This window comes from Canis aureus, chromosome 1 (genome assembly GCF_053574225.1).
Source record: "Canis aureus isolate CA01 chromosome 1, VMU_Caureus_v.1.0, whole genome shotgun sequence".
Classification (NCBI taxonomy): Eukaryota; Metazoa; Chordata; class Mammalia; order Carnivora; family Canidae; genus Canis; species Canis aureus.
In genome coordinates, this window is record NC_135611.1 from 87,562,878 (window position 1) to 87,580,459 (window position 17,582).

Genomic DNA, 17,582 nt, shown 5'->3' on the forward strand with positions numbered 1-17,582 from the left:
CCATTATTAAGAGTCTGTGGGTCATACTCTTGTTGGCTGTAACACAGCAAATGCTTGACATAAATGATAACCTGAATCATAGGTCAGAGAAGCTCCACCTACAGGAAATGGTTTTAAAAGAAACATAAGTCCTATCTCTCCTCATTCATGCTCAAATTACTGAGATGGAGGCTTTTTCCATACAATTAGAGCTGAAGTTGACATTTAAAGCTTCATATAAGTAATACAGTAAATTTTTACTAAGATGCTAATAAGCAAGGCTTTTTAAAGCGGCACTTGAAGAAGAGGGTATTAGATACTGTCATTATAAAAGAAAAAAAGACAAAAAAAAAGACCCAAATTAATCTTCTGACTTTACTCGTTCAGGTTATGAGACATTAAAATGGATTTATTTTTAAGTGCGCTGTTGTTTTTTTAGATTATCACAGTCAAAATAACTGTGGTGAGAAACATACAGGAAGAAATAACTCCTGTCCAAAGCCGATCCTCACAATGCTTTCTTGAGTTCTAGAATATTTCTCAGAAACCTGTACTGAAGAAGAACTGGGTTGACCCATTGTTGACATTGTTCCTAATTGCAGACTTATCAACGAATCCCTGAGGGACCAGTTGCTGGTGACCATCCAGAAGACTTTCACGTACACTCGGACCCAAGCCCAGCATCTGTTCATCATCCTCATGGAGTGCATGAAGAAGAAGGAATTGGTATGTAAACAGCGTTCCCCACGAGTGGCAGAGGCCTCTCCATATTCCTTTAGTCCATCGAAACATTTTCTTGAATCACACACCAACTGTTCTTTATTTCCAGCCAAGCTCACAACGTTCCCCAGGCTCTATTGGCTCCTGTAGCCTCCTCCCCTCAGTAGCAAAGACACTACTTTTTCTGCCCAGATTTAATGAAGTGTGTGTAGCTGGGTTTCAGCATCCTAGTGAAGCTTACCCTGAATGCTTCCGATTGCCTCCACAAAGGAGTGGAGGAGAGAAAATAGGTTTCCTCTGGAAAATGCTTCCCTTGGTGCTTCCCTTTGCTTGGGAGTAGGGAATCACTGATGGGCTTATTGTCAAATATCTTAGTGACACAGGGGCTGGGCTAATGTGCTAATCCATGCAGGTAGAAAAGGGAGTGACATGCCCACGGAATGCTGGAAACTCCTGTAGCTTCCAAAGTGTCCTCCAATAACTGCTGAAACATTCCTTACATCTGGTGCAAGTGTCTTGCAAATGTGGTATCATCCCAGAGACCTTCTGTTAGAGTGAACAGAAATAACACGAGCTAACATTTAACGAGTACTTGCTATGTGCCAGGCAGCACGAGAAATCTTTACATGCATTAACTTCTGTGATCTTTACAACTGTCCCAATGAGAGAGGTACCATTATTATCCTCACCTTACAGATGAGGAGATGCAAACAGACTTGATTAGTAAATGAGGGAGCAGGACTCAACACCGTGGCATTTAATCTCTGCGGGAAATGCTTTTATCAGAAATTGTCTCATTGAATCAAATGTTGTACATCGCCCACTCTGAGCAGATTCCCTGCAGGCCTCAGCAAGCAAAGACTATCCTCAGAGGTCATTGGAGCCCGCCTGCTGACAGGGGAAGTTAAAAGAGCAGCTTAAACCTGAACAGAAGCCTTCCTCAGGTTTTGAATCACCCTAAGTCTGCGTGGGCATTATGGAATGATTATCTTTGGGGATGTAAGGGGGGCACTTCTCCTCCAGAGGGACACCAGGGCCAGACTCTGAAAGGTTCAACCACGGGGAGGCAGATAGGGTAAGGAGGGGCTGGAGTGAGCCGCTTTCAGCCAGTTCCCCCACTAAGCATGGCCTAGAGCGGTCTTGCTCAGGATGGTGTCCTGATGCCCAGGACAGCTGCTGACACCCACAGAGGCTCACTGTGACTGCCAGGAGGGAGGAGAGCAGGGAAAGGAGGCAACTTCTGAGTTTGAGAAGCCAAATATTTAGGAAAACAGGACTTGACTCAAGTAAGCAAGACCTACGCCCAGCAAGTATCCTCCATGACCTTTGTGAGAACCTTCAGCCCCTTCTGGGTTTTGCACCTCTAATCCTTGAGTGTCCATAGACCCAGGTAGTCTGTCCACTTTGTATAGAGAAGCCAGCACACTGATGAGGTTCACAGCCACGACTGCTGGTGCCCGCAAGGAGACTCAGTTCAACACTCCCTCTAGCCCCAGAGGGGGGCATGAACCCCTCAGCATGCCACCCATAGGATGGGTTTCCTACTGACTTCATGCTAACAGTCAGTTTCCCAATGCCAACTGTGAAAACTTACCAGAACTATCCATTTCTGGGGTCCTGTAAATTTCCTAGAAAGGCAGTTAGGATTAAAATTCAAGGAACCACTTAGAAGTCATAGAACCAAATGAAGGTGAGTGGCCTCCCCAAGTGAAGTATTCCGCAGGACTATTCCCTGGGACTCTACCTAATAATCATTATGTTGCTTCTTCATAGCCCCTGCTGTAAAGGTCAACTGTATCTTAGTGACAGATATTTACTGCAAGATACGTGAGATATCCCTAGCTGTGGGCTAAGGCAATGCAATCTTAACAGGAAATAAGTTATCCTCTTCTCAGAACTGGGCAGAAATTAAGATTTTTTTTTAAATCACAAGAATTTTCATTTTGGAGGGACTGTTCATGTGCACAGAAAGCACCAGATGCTTTATAAATGATGTGGACATGAGGCAGGTATTGTTTCTCCCCTTTGGAGGCGAGTCGAGGAAGAAAGTGAGATGGAGGGAGAGTGGAGATGTGCACACCGCCAGGAGGAGCCCGCCGGGAGGGGGTGTCCTGCCGCAGAGCCCAGGTGGCTTCTACTCCCCAGGCTGCCTACCTTAGCACATCTCACGGCCAGGAAACAGCCACATGAACTTGGTGAGAACCTTCAGCCCCTCCCAGGTTTGGGGTGAAAGTTTCCACTTCTCAGAAGTTCACATGGAGCTCTTCCTCACTTCTGTAGCCTCCCAGTTGCATTTATTCCCTTCACAGATGAAGTGGGATAGACCATTCTGAGGTCAGTCTAACTCTTGCTAAGTTCAGTGAAGGGATCTGGTGCCAGAGCCGGGCTGACGTCTTTCTCACCCCCGCATCCTTGTAACTTCTGTAAGAAAGAATTTCACCAGGGATGTGTAATTAGCTTGTGAAATTCAGGTGCCTGGGCCACGTGGCCTCATGAAAAATACCCCTCGATGGGCCTTTTGGTGGTACTTTCTATTCATTCCATATTGTCCTTGGAGCAATTTACTTCTCCTCTTGGGTCCAAACAACATCTCAGAATCTGTCACCTTTTGAGAAGATACATCCCCCTAGAAAGCAGCCTCTGAGCTACGTTCCATCAGAGTTACCAAAAGAGAAAGAGATTAAATCTGTTCTCAGCAGCATATCAACTTGGAGGCACCTCGTGTCCTGTCACCCCCTTCCTCATCAAGAGGAGTCTAGTCAGGAAGAGCTCGGGACCAGGAAGAGGACCCCAAGTGGCAAAGCACAGTGTGAGGCTGATTGTATGTGTAGAAACCAAAGTCTTCTAGTTCCAAAGTGCAGGGCCAGCTCCTCGCCCCTGCTCTGCCTCCTCGACATCCTGTGCGCCCCTTCTGACCCTCCAGCCCCACTGCTTTAGCACATTTTCCTTCCACTCTGTAGTGAAGGAGGACCTCGCTCAGCCATGTAAGCCCCCCATGGTATGTGGGGCCCAGACCGCGTCCCAGTGGAGGAGGCCACTAGTCCAGAGACTAGTTCACCACCTTTGTGTCCACACTGATGGTTCCTCCCACCTGCTGTCCTTTCTCAGCTGCTGGACCTCACACGGGCCACCTTGCCACCACCTGTCAATCACACCCGGGAGTCAGGTCCACACTCAGTGCGGACTCTGCTCCCAAAACCAGGACTTTAAAATCCACTCCCAGCTCCAAGCACAACTGCCCTCCCTCCTCCACTTGCCACCATCACTCATTCATCTCAAACTTGAACACCAAGCTTCTCTGTGACTCGCTAGTCAGAGCTCAAACTTCTGAGATGATTTTCACAGAAGCGGAGTGGAATTGAGTGCAGTGTTCTCTGCCCTGTGCCTCGCAGGGAGTGCAGACTGTTTCCACTCTTCGCTGGCCGGGGTCCTTTCACTTACCCACCCCTCTGCCCCTGGGCCTGCTGCTTCTCGGTACCACTCCCAAAGCAGGGTCGTTTCGTTCTTACTTGGGCCTCTAGTGATGCCAGTCGTCTCTCCTGCTCCCTACAATTGTGGAAACCTTGATAGTCTGACTGCCACTTGGGGACCTTTGCAATACCTATGACTGCCTTTATGGTATGGGGACACCAGCCTCTTGCTTCCTTCCCTCCACTGAGTTCTCCTGTGCTGTAGTGATTCTAAAGCCCAGAAGTGATCTTTGCAACTAGACTAATAAGTATGCTTATCCAGTCCATCAATTCAGGATGTACATGAGGGAAAATAAATTGATTTGTCCTTAAACCTCTTCAGTCAAGAAGCTTCTGGGGATGCCACAGAAACACAGTGGAGAGGTAGCTTGGGTGCAATCAGAGGGGACCTGGGATCGAGATGTATTTGGAAGATGATGGACACACAGCCTGCAAGGTAAAACTGTTCCTTCCTAGCAGCCAAAGCTGTGGCATCTCAGTGTCATCACATTCTCACCAGGGGAGAGGGGGGACACCTTCAGGCAAGGAATAGCCAAGGGCTACTCTCAAATCTAACAGCCATTCTCCACTGACTGACCATCGAAAATCAGGCCACGGGTCAAATCTAACACACAAGCTGTGGTCTGCTGGCCCCTCTATACAGTAATGCCAGTTGCTTCCAACTGAAGCACAGAATCAATGACATCACTCATCTGAATGTAAATGTTTCGCTTATATTTCCAGTCTTAAATTCCATCGCTTTTTTATGGACCTTTCATGCTAAGGAAACCAATCTTCTTGCAGTTATTTTTTATTATTATTATTGCCTGCTTCCCTGCATTTTTTCAAACTTAGGGCTCTCTCAATTAGCCATAACCAATTGCCAAACACACATATGCCTATGAATGCACGAGTGCACATGCCACATTCACACACATGCATACACACACACACCTAGAATACACTGCACTCCTTTATTTGCAGCTCTCTTGTGTACTTATCATTTATACCTTAAGTCATTTATATATCTTTGACTTCTCATGAAAGCTGTTAAGAGCAGAATCTGTATCTAATTCATTATTCTGTTTTCCCTTCACTCACTTATCCCTTATCCCTTAGCAGCAGAGCATATACATAGCAGACACTCAATAAATCTTTATTTAATGGGTGAATAAATGAACGAATTCAGATGAATATACATTAGTGGGGACAGATATGTATTTAATATCTATAAATTGCCTTAAAATCTCCACTAACGCAGTGTTACATCTCCTTAGGGAGTCATAGATTTGGTTTATGGACTTAGGTTTGATTCAGGGCCATCTGCTTAAGTTGTGGGAGGTATTCTAATGTAGTGGTTATGAGGAAAAAGCTCTAGGAGCAGACAAACCTGAATTCCAGTTCTGGCTTTATCATTCAAGTGACTTAACTCCATGAAGCCCCAGGACTGACCACTTTAATAATACTTATGTGTTCTAGATCTACCACACTTCCTCCTACTGGTAAGATTATACTTTGATTCTTTAAAAAAAAAAAAAAAAAAAAAAGACACAGTGAGACAAAAATCATCATAGACCAAAAGATCAAGACTGGCCCAAGGGTTTCCCATGCCCTATATCCATGCCCTGCCAAGTACAAGGCCAGGCAGTCCCCAGATGTCACTCACACGGCTTCCTGTTCTTGCTTGACAGGCTATAGAGCTGGCGAATCTCCCTTAGACACTAGGGAAAGCCACAGAGAAGTGTGGTCCGTGTCTTTCCGATGAGTCCCTGGAGGCCAATGTCCTCTACCTTCCAATTCAGGGAGATCTGTTTCTTTACGAGGGTGTATTTAAAGTGTATGCTGATATCACATCACAACTTTGGCCGCATTTGGAAAAATGAGAGGCAATTCTCTCTACCTATCTTCATAGATTCATAAAAACTAAGCAAACATGACTTCTAAACAAAGAAGTTTCTTCTCTTTTTGTCAACAAGCCCCTTCTATCCAGAAAAGGACCACAAAGTCTGAGATGTTCCTTGCTTAGAAAATCAGACTCTTGATACCATGGGCAGGCAGCTGGGTGAGTGTTACTTGGCAAGTTAGGGTCTCAGCATCGTGTAGGAGATGCTCCTGAAGACCCAGGTTACCCTGAGTTACTAAGAATGCAGCATTTTAGCACGTGTAAAGAACATTGACACAGTATGAGGCTCTGAGGAAGCCCTGGATGACTTTCACTATAATTACATTTATTCTATGAGTAACTATAGATACTAATTCGAGTGTAAGCACAGATGTCTACACTTGCCCTTGTGTTTCCGTAGTCCTAGCTAAAATTGTTAGTTAGGCACAATTTGACCTTGGAAATCTATCATCCCACCTTCATATTCCAGCTTCCCTCTTTGCTCATCTCAATGGACAGAAAGTACAGACAAAAGGAAACATATACGTAACCTGCCACTGTCTACCCTGTTTAACACCAACAGCCAAACAAGCACAGTAGACTCCTATGATCATGAGGGGAGAAAACAAAGCTGCAAAGGAAGGAGCTTTTTAAGCCAAATGGCTGAGAGTCATAGAGTCATGTATCAAGTTAAAAAAACAGTCCTTTACAACACAGGGTTTGGAGAGAAATAGAAATGCTCTTTGAGATAGATACTGAATTGTACCTTACTTCTTTTAAGTTCATTTAAATGTCATCATCACATAATTTAAATCTCAATATTTTAAATGAGATAGTGGGAAAAGAATGCAGAAGAAGTATAGCTCCCTTAAAAATGTTCTCCATATTACATTCTCAACACACAGTGGGTGATTGCAGGTTGATTTTTGAAGGTTCTGAAACTCTTAGATTAGAATATCATTTTCTAGGAATAAGGATGATGCAGGTTTTAGACTCCATTTGCTTGGCTTCAAATCCCAGATTTGCATTTAATGCATGACACTCAGCAAACTCTTTAATCTCTAGATACCTTTGTTTTTTCTTCCAGAGAATTATGTCTATTTTTCAGCTAACCAGAAAAATGAAACAAATTGGAGGAGTCCATAGAAGTGTACAGAAAAATCCCATTTGATTTCCATCCTCACTATCAAGGTCTCAGACTCTCTCAGAACCAACAGAAACATCCCTGAACTTTCCCAGCCATAGTCAGCAAAAATTATCAGTGGATTAGAGGCACTAGGAAAACACAGAAAATGCTCTCTTTTACTGAGAAAAATAAAATATTATGATAAATGAAATATAAATACACAAGAAACAAACATATTATTGCATTCCTACTTTAAGAGCTGACTTATTAAATATTATACCTAACAATTGTTTTGAGTTTCAGATCTAAGACAGACTTTCTAGAGACTGGGTTTCAGAGACTCCACATCTCACCTCTACTCTGCGTTCCACTCTGCCCTCAAGGCCAGGGTCTCACCATGTTTGCCTTGACCAATGGTTCCTGCTTGGCCAGTCCCTCCGTTCCAACTGATACTCAGCTGCGGAACACCTCTTAAAGAACAGCTCTCCTAACTATACCCTCCCACCCAATCAGAAACCCCCATTGTCCTTAGCAGTGTTTGCCAAAGTGAGGAATGCTGTTTGCATAAGAGATTGTTTCAGGAGGAAGACAAATCAATATTTTTATTTTAAGAGGCATGTTTTAATTTGCATTATATTACAAATAATGACAACAAAACACAAAACCATGACTAGTAAGCCTAAATAAACACAAAGTTTAAAGGGGAATCAATTCAAAGATCTGATTATAGTGTTGGTATATAGATATGGCGAAACAATGAAGACTGTACAAGCTAGACTGTTAGCTTGGAATTAAGTTTCAGTTCCTTAATGTAGTATTTAAGGCCTTTCCTGGTCTGGATCTGGTCTACCTTTCCAGCCACAACTACTAATACTACTAATTTTATCCCTTATACTTTAGTCTAACCAAGTCCAATTTTCCTTGAGGTAAAAGACCATGCCTTATACATCTTTTTGTATTTTGTGAAAGCTCTTGAATCCTCTCTTCAAATGTTAAATGTAGTAGTTTCTAGAAGTACTGAGATGGATTCTCTACCCCTACCCTACAGCCGATTCCCAGCTAGGAATATTACTATCCAAAAAGGAATACAGGGACCAGAGTTTTTTTCTGAATTCAATAGAGTAAGAATTCTTAGCCTTGTGTCTAAGAACAGCCATAAGTCTTCAGTAAGTTCCGTGAGTCCCCTGAAAATATATGCAAAATTTTGCAAGCATAAGCATATTATGGGAAGAATACATTCAATTCTCAGATTCCCCAGGGATGAATCACTCCAAAGAGTTAAGAACCACTGTAGTAGATGCCCTCCCATAGCAATAACTACGTTTGGACCACAGGACCCATAAACACTGCCTTTCGTTCCTTCTAGTCCCTCAGAGATACTCCATCTGAATGAACATTTAACCTCCAAGGAATTTCTAACTGTGTGCACCTCCACGTCTCTCATTAACAGTTCCTGTACACGTAAGCTCTTCCATGCTAAACAGTCAATCATGCATTTCAGGAAGCCCACAGCTTGTAATTGGGCTATGATCCAAAGATCTATTTATAGCTCAGAACCCACTGTCTCATAAAGCAATGTAAATAATAGAGCAAACTTCTGGTTTGCTATAAAGAGACTAAGAACAGGAAACCAGGAAGTGTACTTCCAAAGAAGAAAAAGATTGTCATCCCCTTCTCTGGGACAGGATGACCCTAGTCACAAAATTGTTCATGTATTCGCATTTTAGAACCTGTTCCTTCTTCCTCCCTCTTCCACCCCACCCCAGAAGCCTCGGATTCACATCATTTCCAGACTCTGCTTCCTCCAGCATGTCCTTCACAGCTAAATGCAAGGAGAAAAAGCGTTAACAGACGCTGGTTTAACCTTTCTCTCTTTTTAATTTATCTTGAGTTTTCTAACCCTTCCCAGTGACACTTCCTTTGACCAAAGGCTGTAGAACTCAAGTTTGAAAATTACAGCTCCAAGGGGCACAGGTGGTTCCCAAAGTATTTATTTCTTCCCACCGCTTGGATCCCATGGAATGCCCTCGAACCTGTATGCTTTGGTGTGGTTGGAAACCGTAGTGTTTGCAGAAGGGTGGAGGGGAAATTAAATGGGAAGGAGCAAGAAAGGTTGGAGAACGCAGGTTATTTGTAAACCGGGTGTCGAAAAGCAGGATGCTTTCTGTTCTCCCTTCCTTGCTAATCAATGTGTATACAGTACCTCCTGTCATGTGAACTCATTCACCCACATTTCCATCTATATTAGTATTTATGCTTCTTCTTATTAGGTGTGATGCCCAGTAAATGAATACATTCATCAAATCCCAAGGTTTCGGCCTGGGGCCATTAGCCTGAGGCAGATCACGTGTCACCCAATAGACCATTCTCCCAATGTATTATCTGCTTTCACCAAACCCCAGCCTTGACCGGATAAAATTACCCTGATCGAGGAGGACAAACATACACCGCATAAAGATGATCACTGCCGCTATCATCTCTATCATTTATCTTTGATTTTTATCTGCTCTACTTGGCTATTTTCTCCCTCAAAGACAATCTAAATGTCGTGCCTGCCAATCTCCTCCTTTATTTCAGAACTGATTTGCGTTGTTTTTTCTCCTTCTCATCTGGTCTTTTTCTCTCTTGTGTTTTCTTTATGCTCCTGCCCAGTTCCACGGCTTATGATCAACTGCAGCCAGGGCTCAGGCTCACTCTGGAGCTAATCTTCCTTCTTTATTTCCCTAATGACATGGCTAACATATCCCTGATCCCCATCCTTGTGGACCACAGCACCGGCCTCTGGTGGCCACACAACTGTAGTTTCCTCCCTCTTGTACTCCTCCTCCTTCCTTTTTTTTTAATTTATAGAAACATAGGCACATAACCCACAGAAACATAGAGGTTCGAGGTGTTGGGAAAACACAGGGCAGACAGAGGCTCCAACATTGGCTACATGTTTGAATCACTTGGGGAGCTTTAAACACAACAAGCCTGGATCCCACCCCTGGCGACTCTCATGTCATTGGCCTGGGATGTGGCCTGAGTCTGAAAGATGGTAAAAGCTTTCTCACAGAAGAGAATACTTGCTTCTGCACCATTACTACTTACAGTTCTATGTCTTTCTATGCCTTTGAGCCTAGATAATTGTGGTATAATTTGTCACAAGGAGATGGGCTTAATTTTTTTGTAAAACAAAATTTCACCTATATGAAACTCCTCATTTTCCAAAGATGCCACCAACTGAAGTGTCATGATATATTAAGAACAGGCCTGGTGGGAGGCTGGAACAGAGAAAAAGCATAATTAAGTGAAATTGGCCACAATCAACTTGATTTTAAATACATATCTTCCTCTGCTTGCAGCGGGGTTACACCCTGATAAACCCATCATAAAATGAAAATATTATTAAGCCAAAAATGCATTTAATTCAGCTAACCTGCTGAACATCACAGCTTAGCAGAGCCTATCATGTGCGTGCTCAGAACACAATAGCCTACAGTTGGACAAAGTCATCAAACACAAAGCCTACTTCATAGTAAAGTGTTGAATATTTCATGTAATTTCTGGAATAGTGTACCAAATGTGAAAAACAGAATGTATGGATTCAGAATGGTTGTCAGCATACTGGTTGTTGACCTCATAACTGCAGGGCTGACCAGGAGCTGGGGCTGCATCACAAGAAATTGTCCTAACATATATCACCAGCCCAGAATGATCCATATTCAAAATTCAAAATCCAGTTTCCACTGAATGCAAATCACTTCCACACCAGAATAAAGCCGAAAAATCGTAAATTAAAGCTGGGAACTGTCTATACTGGGATCCCATTCTCCAAGTGCTTGGCCATGACTTCTAACAAGTGTTCAGAAGTTGGGGGACTTCACTACCACCCCAAGGGCTCTGTACATGCTCGCAATGACCCCTTCAGTGATCAAGGACAGACAGGAAGAAAAAGGTGTCGCCGCCTCCTGGAGAGCAGAGAAGGAAAGGAAATGGAGGACGAGGAGTATATTAATCCCTAGCCTGCCAGTTGCTTTGTAATTTTATCTTCCCCACAACACTAAGAGACAGAATGTCCTCCCTATTTTTACTGACTTGAGATCAGTCAGCTGATAAGTGGCATGGTCGTGGCTCCTCCTGCCCTCCCATCCATTGCCATCGTCCATTCAAAGACCATTTCCCTGCTTCTTCTCTGAGAAAACACCAAGTGTCAGATGACATTGATGTGGTGGGAGGGTCTAAGGACCCCGGGGCCTTGGGATGGGAGACCACAGTGGCTTCTGAGTGGGCCAAAGGCAAGGAGTGGATCCTGTCACCAAGCTGGGCCGCCTGGTGAAGGACATGAAGATCAAGTCCTGGCGGAGATATATTTCTTCTTCCTGCCTGTTAAGGAATCTGAAATCACTGACCTTTTCCTGGGGTATCTCTGAAGGATGAGGTTTTGAAGACTATGCTGGTGCAAAAGCAACCCCGTGCTGGCCAGTGGAACAGGTTCAAGGCATTTATTGCCATCAGAGAGGACTACGGGCATGTGGGTCTGGGTGTTAAGTGCTCCAGGGAGAGGGCCACTGCCATCCATGGGGCCATGATCCTGGTCAAGCTTTCCACCCACCTATGTGGCAAGGCTACTTGGAAAACAAGATCAATAAGGCCCACATTGTCCCATGCATGATGACCAGCTGCTGTGGCTGTGCTTGTGCACCTCACCTCTGACCACAGGGGCATTGGCACTGTGCCTCAGCTCCTATGCCCAAGAAGCTACTGATGATGGCCGGTATAGATGACTGCTAAAACTCAGCCAGGGGCCACACTGCCACCCTGTGCAACTTTGCAAAGGCCACTTTTGATGCCATTCCCAACACCTACAGCCGTCTCACCCTGACCTCAGAAAACAAACTGTGTTCACCAAGTCTCCCTCTCAGGAATTCACTGACATTCACTGACCCAGGCTCCAGCTGTGGCCACCACATACTTTATACAAGAAAAAGAAAGTGAATCAAAACCAGTTACAAAAAACAACAATAACAACAAAAATGAAAGCAAACAAACAAAAAAAACCACAAAAAAGCAAAAACAACTACCCTACTTCTGACATGGGTGAAATAAAGTTCCCTCGCCACTGCCCACCAACCTCATTCTAGGTAGGAGCCAGGGTGGTTTCTACCCAGAAGATAGGGAGCTTGCAGCTCTCCGCCTCACCTGGAGGTAGGCTGACTTGGGGCCCAGGAAATAAGGTTGGATTTTTCCTGGCAGCATGTTAACCTCCACAGGGCCCTGGCTTGGGGGGAGAAACACAAATTCCACCAGTCGATTCCAGCAGGGGCTGCACAAATGCCAAGAGCAGAGTGTGAGTCCTTTCATCAAGTTCCCCCACCCATGGAGCCAGTGGAGAACAACAGAACGTTCCAGAACCACACCATCCTGTCAGCTAACAACACTAACAAACCATCAAATGCCAGGGATTTGAACAGGGGCAGGCTACCTCACCTTAACGAAGTAGCACCATTTTTTTTCCAAATCTGTAGAGGACAGGCTGGTAACAAAGGGAGAGATCTCATTACAAAGTGGCACTTCCAGGGGCACGGGGTGCAGGGTGCAGGGGGGAAATGATAGACTCTCAAGAGGTTTTCCCTGAGAATGACTGCCAGGACTTACACCCGTGTGTTTCCTTGCTGTGGCACTGGTCTCTCATCTCAGCCACTCTGGGTTTCTTTGGTCTCTGGCATTTGCTTGTACCCTTCCTTCTGCCTGAAACTCTTTCCCTCTAGACTTTGCGTGGCTGGCTCTTGTCATTTTTCATACTCAGCTTGAACACCCCCTCCTCCAGGAAGCCTTCCCTGACCACCCTATGTAAAGCTCTTCCCCCTTTCCCTCTGTTGTTTGTTTTGTGATGGTGCTTGCCACCCTGTGCACTTCTCCCATTTATTTGTGTTTGCATGTGTTTGTGTCTGCACTTTTAGACTCCCTGAAGACATGTCTCGTCCAGCATGTCACACATCGCTAGATAGAAAGTAGATGCTTGATTTAAATGCCTGCTGAATAAATTCATACACACAGCCCAGGTCTGCCATATTTGATACTGTATTTTTTCTCCCCCTGCCCTTTTATTTTTTTTCCAACTACTATTTAGGGAGGACTCTATTTCAGACCCTCTGCTAGGCACGTTGCACATATATTTCATTTGAAACTCAAAATAACACTATGTGATAGGTGTTATTTCTCCAATTTCACAGATTAAGAAACTAAGGCTTAAGACATTAGGTTTCTTGCCTAAGCCAGCATCATAATTGAAACAGCCAGCCTTCAAGCACAGATGTGTCTAATTCCAAAGCTTTTGCTTTTCTCACCCTCTGGCTCTGTCTCTATGGGGTGGGGTTGGGACAGGCAGCAAAAAAAAGACATAGTATCAGGGAGGATGAGTAACCTTTCCAAAGACTGGAACAACAATGCGTCTCATTTATCTCTCTTCCTCCCCTTGTAGTTGTTCATTCCTTCTCCCCACGCCACCATCTCACATTGCCAAAAACATGCACATTCACTGGCAGGAAACACAGAAATGATCCCTGTCAGAGATAGTGCTTTCTGGAAGCCTTGAAGTCAGGAAGTCACTTTGAACAGCAAGCTCCTTTTCCAGGGCTTTCTGGAAATCTCTCTATATTTCCAGCCCCTCCATACACCATCCTCAGCACCTGCACCTGCAGAGAGCTGCCCCTACAGTGGCGGAATGCTCTGGAAAGGGCCACTGTGCCCGGATAACACACCCACCGGCATCCCAAACTCAGGACTCCCAGGGGCCGACTGCGAGTTCCATTGTGGACAAAAATGGGGGCATGATGATGAAGGAGAGGACCCCACCCTGACTCCAGCAGAGCCTGAGATTGCCAGGACCCATCACTGGCCTTTGTGTGGCTTTAAATGCCACTGTTCCAGCTCTGCCTAAGACAAAATGTTTCTCGACAACCCGATTTCCAACCAGACCTCAACCATCTGCCATCCAGGAGCCGTAATCCTTGTCTTCCTCTTTCATTGGTCCTCAGAAGATCTCCGTCCCCACTGCAGCTGTTTTATCTCCTTGTGTGGGTTGATTTTGTCACTCTGCCAGCTTAGCGGTGCTTGGTAGCCTTCTCAGCCCCAAAAGGGTAAGCCAGAGGGCTCAGAGCGCAGAATTTTCCAAACCTCCTTATAATATGCCGGCAAACTCCCAGATGCCCTGTGGGCACGGGCACACAAAGGGGCGGGAAGCAGAGCAGATGCCAAGCACAGCACACATTGTACACAAATAAACATGGGCATATGCAGAAAGCTCACTGCGGGAAAATCCAAGCAGGAAATGCATCTTTTTTTAAAGCCAAATCATCACACATGCCAATAAATTTTGAGCATTGAACAGAAGTCCAGAAGGTATGCGGGAAATGCTAGTGGCATCCATGGGGTGGGCAGGTTGGAACGTTCTAAATCACACAGAGCAAGCTAAAGTCTGTTACCTGCAATACTCTTCTGTTCGACAAACTATTTTTGCAGTTTTTCATTCATTTCTTGAGTGCCTGCCACATACCCCGCAGTATTCAAAGGGCCCAGATTACAGCAGTACCAATCCTCATACAGCGTGCATGCCAGTGGGGAAGGGATAGTAAAGAAATAAAAAAGATACGGAATGGAAGAGGCAATGATCTTGCGCTAATATATCAAGTACCACCAGGATTAAAGACTTGCCACCAGATTTAGCAGGATGGATTTTGTTGGTGACCTTGAGAAGTACAGTTTCAGTGGTGGTATAGAAGAAAATCCTGAATGCAGCACATTCAAGAGAGAATGAGACTTGCAAGGAGTAGAAACATGTGAGACTAAAAAATGCTTTGGAGGAATTTTACAACTTAAAAAAAAAAAAAAAAACTGGGGAGGCTGGAGAACCAAGATCAAGGGATGGTATCACAATAACTCTTGTCCATAAAAAAATTCTGTGACTTTAAATGTTTACCCTCTTCAGTATTGGAAGAGGCAGGGTGGAGATTTTGGTAATTATCTTCATTCTCTTTTAAACCCGAGAGAAATGACACTGAAATACTTTTGGCCTAGAGGCCACTGAGAAATCAAAGAGATTGAAATAATAATATTTAAAAGAGAGCATTTACTGGGTGCTTATGAGATACTAGTAAATTATAAATATTCCCTCTCTTTCATTTAAATCTAAAAACCACCTTAACAACTAGATATTATTGTCCTCTCTCCTCTTTAAAGCTGAGAGAGGGTAAGTGATTTGCCCAAGAGAACAGGGAAGGTTAAGTAGCAGCTTCAAGATTTGAATCCAGACTTGATTGAGTAAACGTTTTGAGTACTTTCCACTTCTCTCTACTGATGTATGGACTGGCTTTTAACTCTCCAGCCTAAAAATCTCACCTCCCAATGGCTTGATCACATGGAATACACAATCTAAATGACCTCTGGGTCTCAGCCAGCACTGCTTTTCTTGGGTTCCATGATTCCTTTACAGGGTCAGAGTCTTCTTCCCTATTTGAATTACTTTCACATCTCTCGGTGAATAACCATCTTGAACTTGAGTATGAACATAGCTTTGACCCAGTTCATTTTTTCCATTGTAAAAGCAATACATGGTGATTAAAAGTAAGTTTATTATTGATTTAGAGACTACCACAAAATAAAAGGAGGAACAATATTACCCACAGCCCCAAAAGCCACCAAAGACTTTTGTTAAATTTCCTTCTAAGGTAGTTTTTTCCCTATATGTAAGTTTCCAGATTTGTTTGAAACACCATAGTAATTATATTTATATAAATATATTTTTTTTGGACAATGAGGTTTTTTGTTTAGCATTAAAACACTTGCATTGTTTTATATAATTCATAAACATACAGTTTTTAAGGTTAAAATCATTCATTATTTCACAGTGGGATTCCCCTACCAAAAACATTAGGTTAAATTTTAAAGTCAGGAAAAGACATAAAGCGTGCACCTAAGCCCTCCTACCCATACTTTCAGAAGAGAGTAGATGTCTGGTTATAAGGATAACAGAGACAGTGCTACCAGTAGCTTCTTTCCTTTCCACCATGACTCTCAAACTCATTTTCTGTAAGATATCTGTCTGGGCAAGAATTCACTTTGTGGTCATCCTATTATCAAAGTTACAAATTATCAATGTTATGACCCTATTGAAATACTTGAAAAACCTTTGGATTTAGTAGCATGCCAACACCACGTCTACCTTAACAAAGCCTTCCTCACCATTAAAATTGCACGTGAATACGGTTTATGAGCACCTACTGAAAACTGCCCAATATTCTAGCATTTGAACAAAGGATGATTGTTAAATATGATAATGCAGAAATGGCCTTATTATTGGACCTTTTCAGTCATGAAGTTTATATAATTAATTTTAATTCATGTAATGTCAAAACATTTTGTTGGGCAACTTGCCGAGTTGGGCATTGTCATGTTAGACATGGTGGGATTTGACCTTAGTCAAAACCTACTAGAGAACCTTTATCCCCTGCATATGCAGTCCATGTGAAGGAGCCATAGGATAAGAAGAAATCATGAACAAAAAGAAATATGAAGACCCAGCCAACACTTGACATTGGTGATGAATGCAGCCTATCACTGATGTATTCCTGCCAGTCTTAGCTTGATTGAATTTGCATTCTCCATGAACGTGGCTCTGACACTTACCCTGGAGAAAGTCCCATTGTAAGTCTCCTGTTTGCTGAGTATAATTCAACTAGCAAGGTTATCTCCATACCAGCTGTTGACCAACAAAACAATGACCTATTATTGAAAAGTCAATAGTTATTGAATAGTTCGTCTTTATTCTTAATATGCAATTAAGACTATGTCAGGAACAGAGGTAGAAACCAACTAGAATCACCAGAGAATCCCCCTTTACTCCTCCTCTCACATATGCTCTAGTTCTCTTTTTGTCTTTGTTTTCCTTTTGAATGGTTTTGCAAGTGGTGTTACCAATAAATCTATGTCTGATCAGAAGTGGTTCATTTGGTAAAACATGACTGAAATCGAACTATTGATGAACAGTATTTTTTTTTTCTTTTCTGGACAATTCTCTAAAGCAAATAAGAAAACAAAAAACATCCATTTCTTCTTAACAGCTTTGTCTCTCACCAGTATTTTTCTAAATTACTTTTCCTATGCATTTGGGAGGAAGAAATAGAACCCTTAAAGTTTGGAGGAACCAAGATACTGGAAAATGTGGGGAAAAAATTATTTTTCAGGAGAGGACATACTCACTAGCTCAAAGCCTAATTTTAAGTAGTTTACAGCCCCCATGACTATCATTTATTCTGACTTGAGAAAGAGTAACTACTTGGGGAATGAAGGATTTACAGTAGCAGTTGTTGGAACAACTGGCCCTCAGCCTGGCCAAACATTCTCCAGAATTTATAACATAAAATTGCCGTGTCAGAATGAGCCTCCA

The 17,582-nt window shown here is 43.4% G+C and overlaps 1 protein-coding gene and 1 long non-coding RNA gene across 18 annotated transcripts in view; one reads left to right on the forward strand and one right to left on the reverse strand.

Moving 5' to 3' along the window:
• Window positions 1-7,614, reverse strand: part of LOC144319287 (uncharacterized) — a 130,085-nt gene extending 122,471 nt beyond the window's left edge. For 6 of the 8 annotated variants that reach the window (XR_013385159.1, XR_013385161.1, XR_013385168.1 and 3 more), the window contains exons 1-2: window positions 7,510-7,614; window positions 2,854-3,120 (exon numbers count right to left, since the gene is read on the reverse strand). This is a non-coding gene — a long non-coding RNA (uncharacterized LOC144319287). Of the gene's footprint in view, window positions 1-408; window positions 1,246-1,364; window positions 1,623-2,853; window positions 3,121-7,509 lie in introns of those variants that run through there. The other 2 variants (XR_013385169.1, XR_013385162.1) reach the window with 2 other exon arrangements.
• The window catches only part of TRPM3 (transient receptor potential cation channel subfamily M member 3), a 500,214-nt gene that overhangs the window by 338,431 nt on the left and 144,201 nt on the right, over window positions 1-17,582 (forward strand). For all 10 annotated transcript variants that reach the window (XM_077907028.1, XM_077907033.1, XM_077907040.1 and 7 more), the window contains one exon: window positions 582-705. In XM_077907028.1, coding sequence (XP_077763154.1) covers window positions 582-705 — 124 coding nt within the window. The remainder of the gene's footprint in view (window positions 1-581; window positions 706-17,582) is intronic.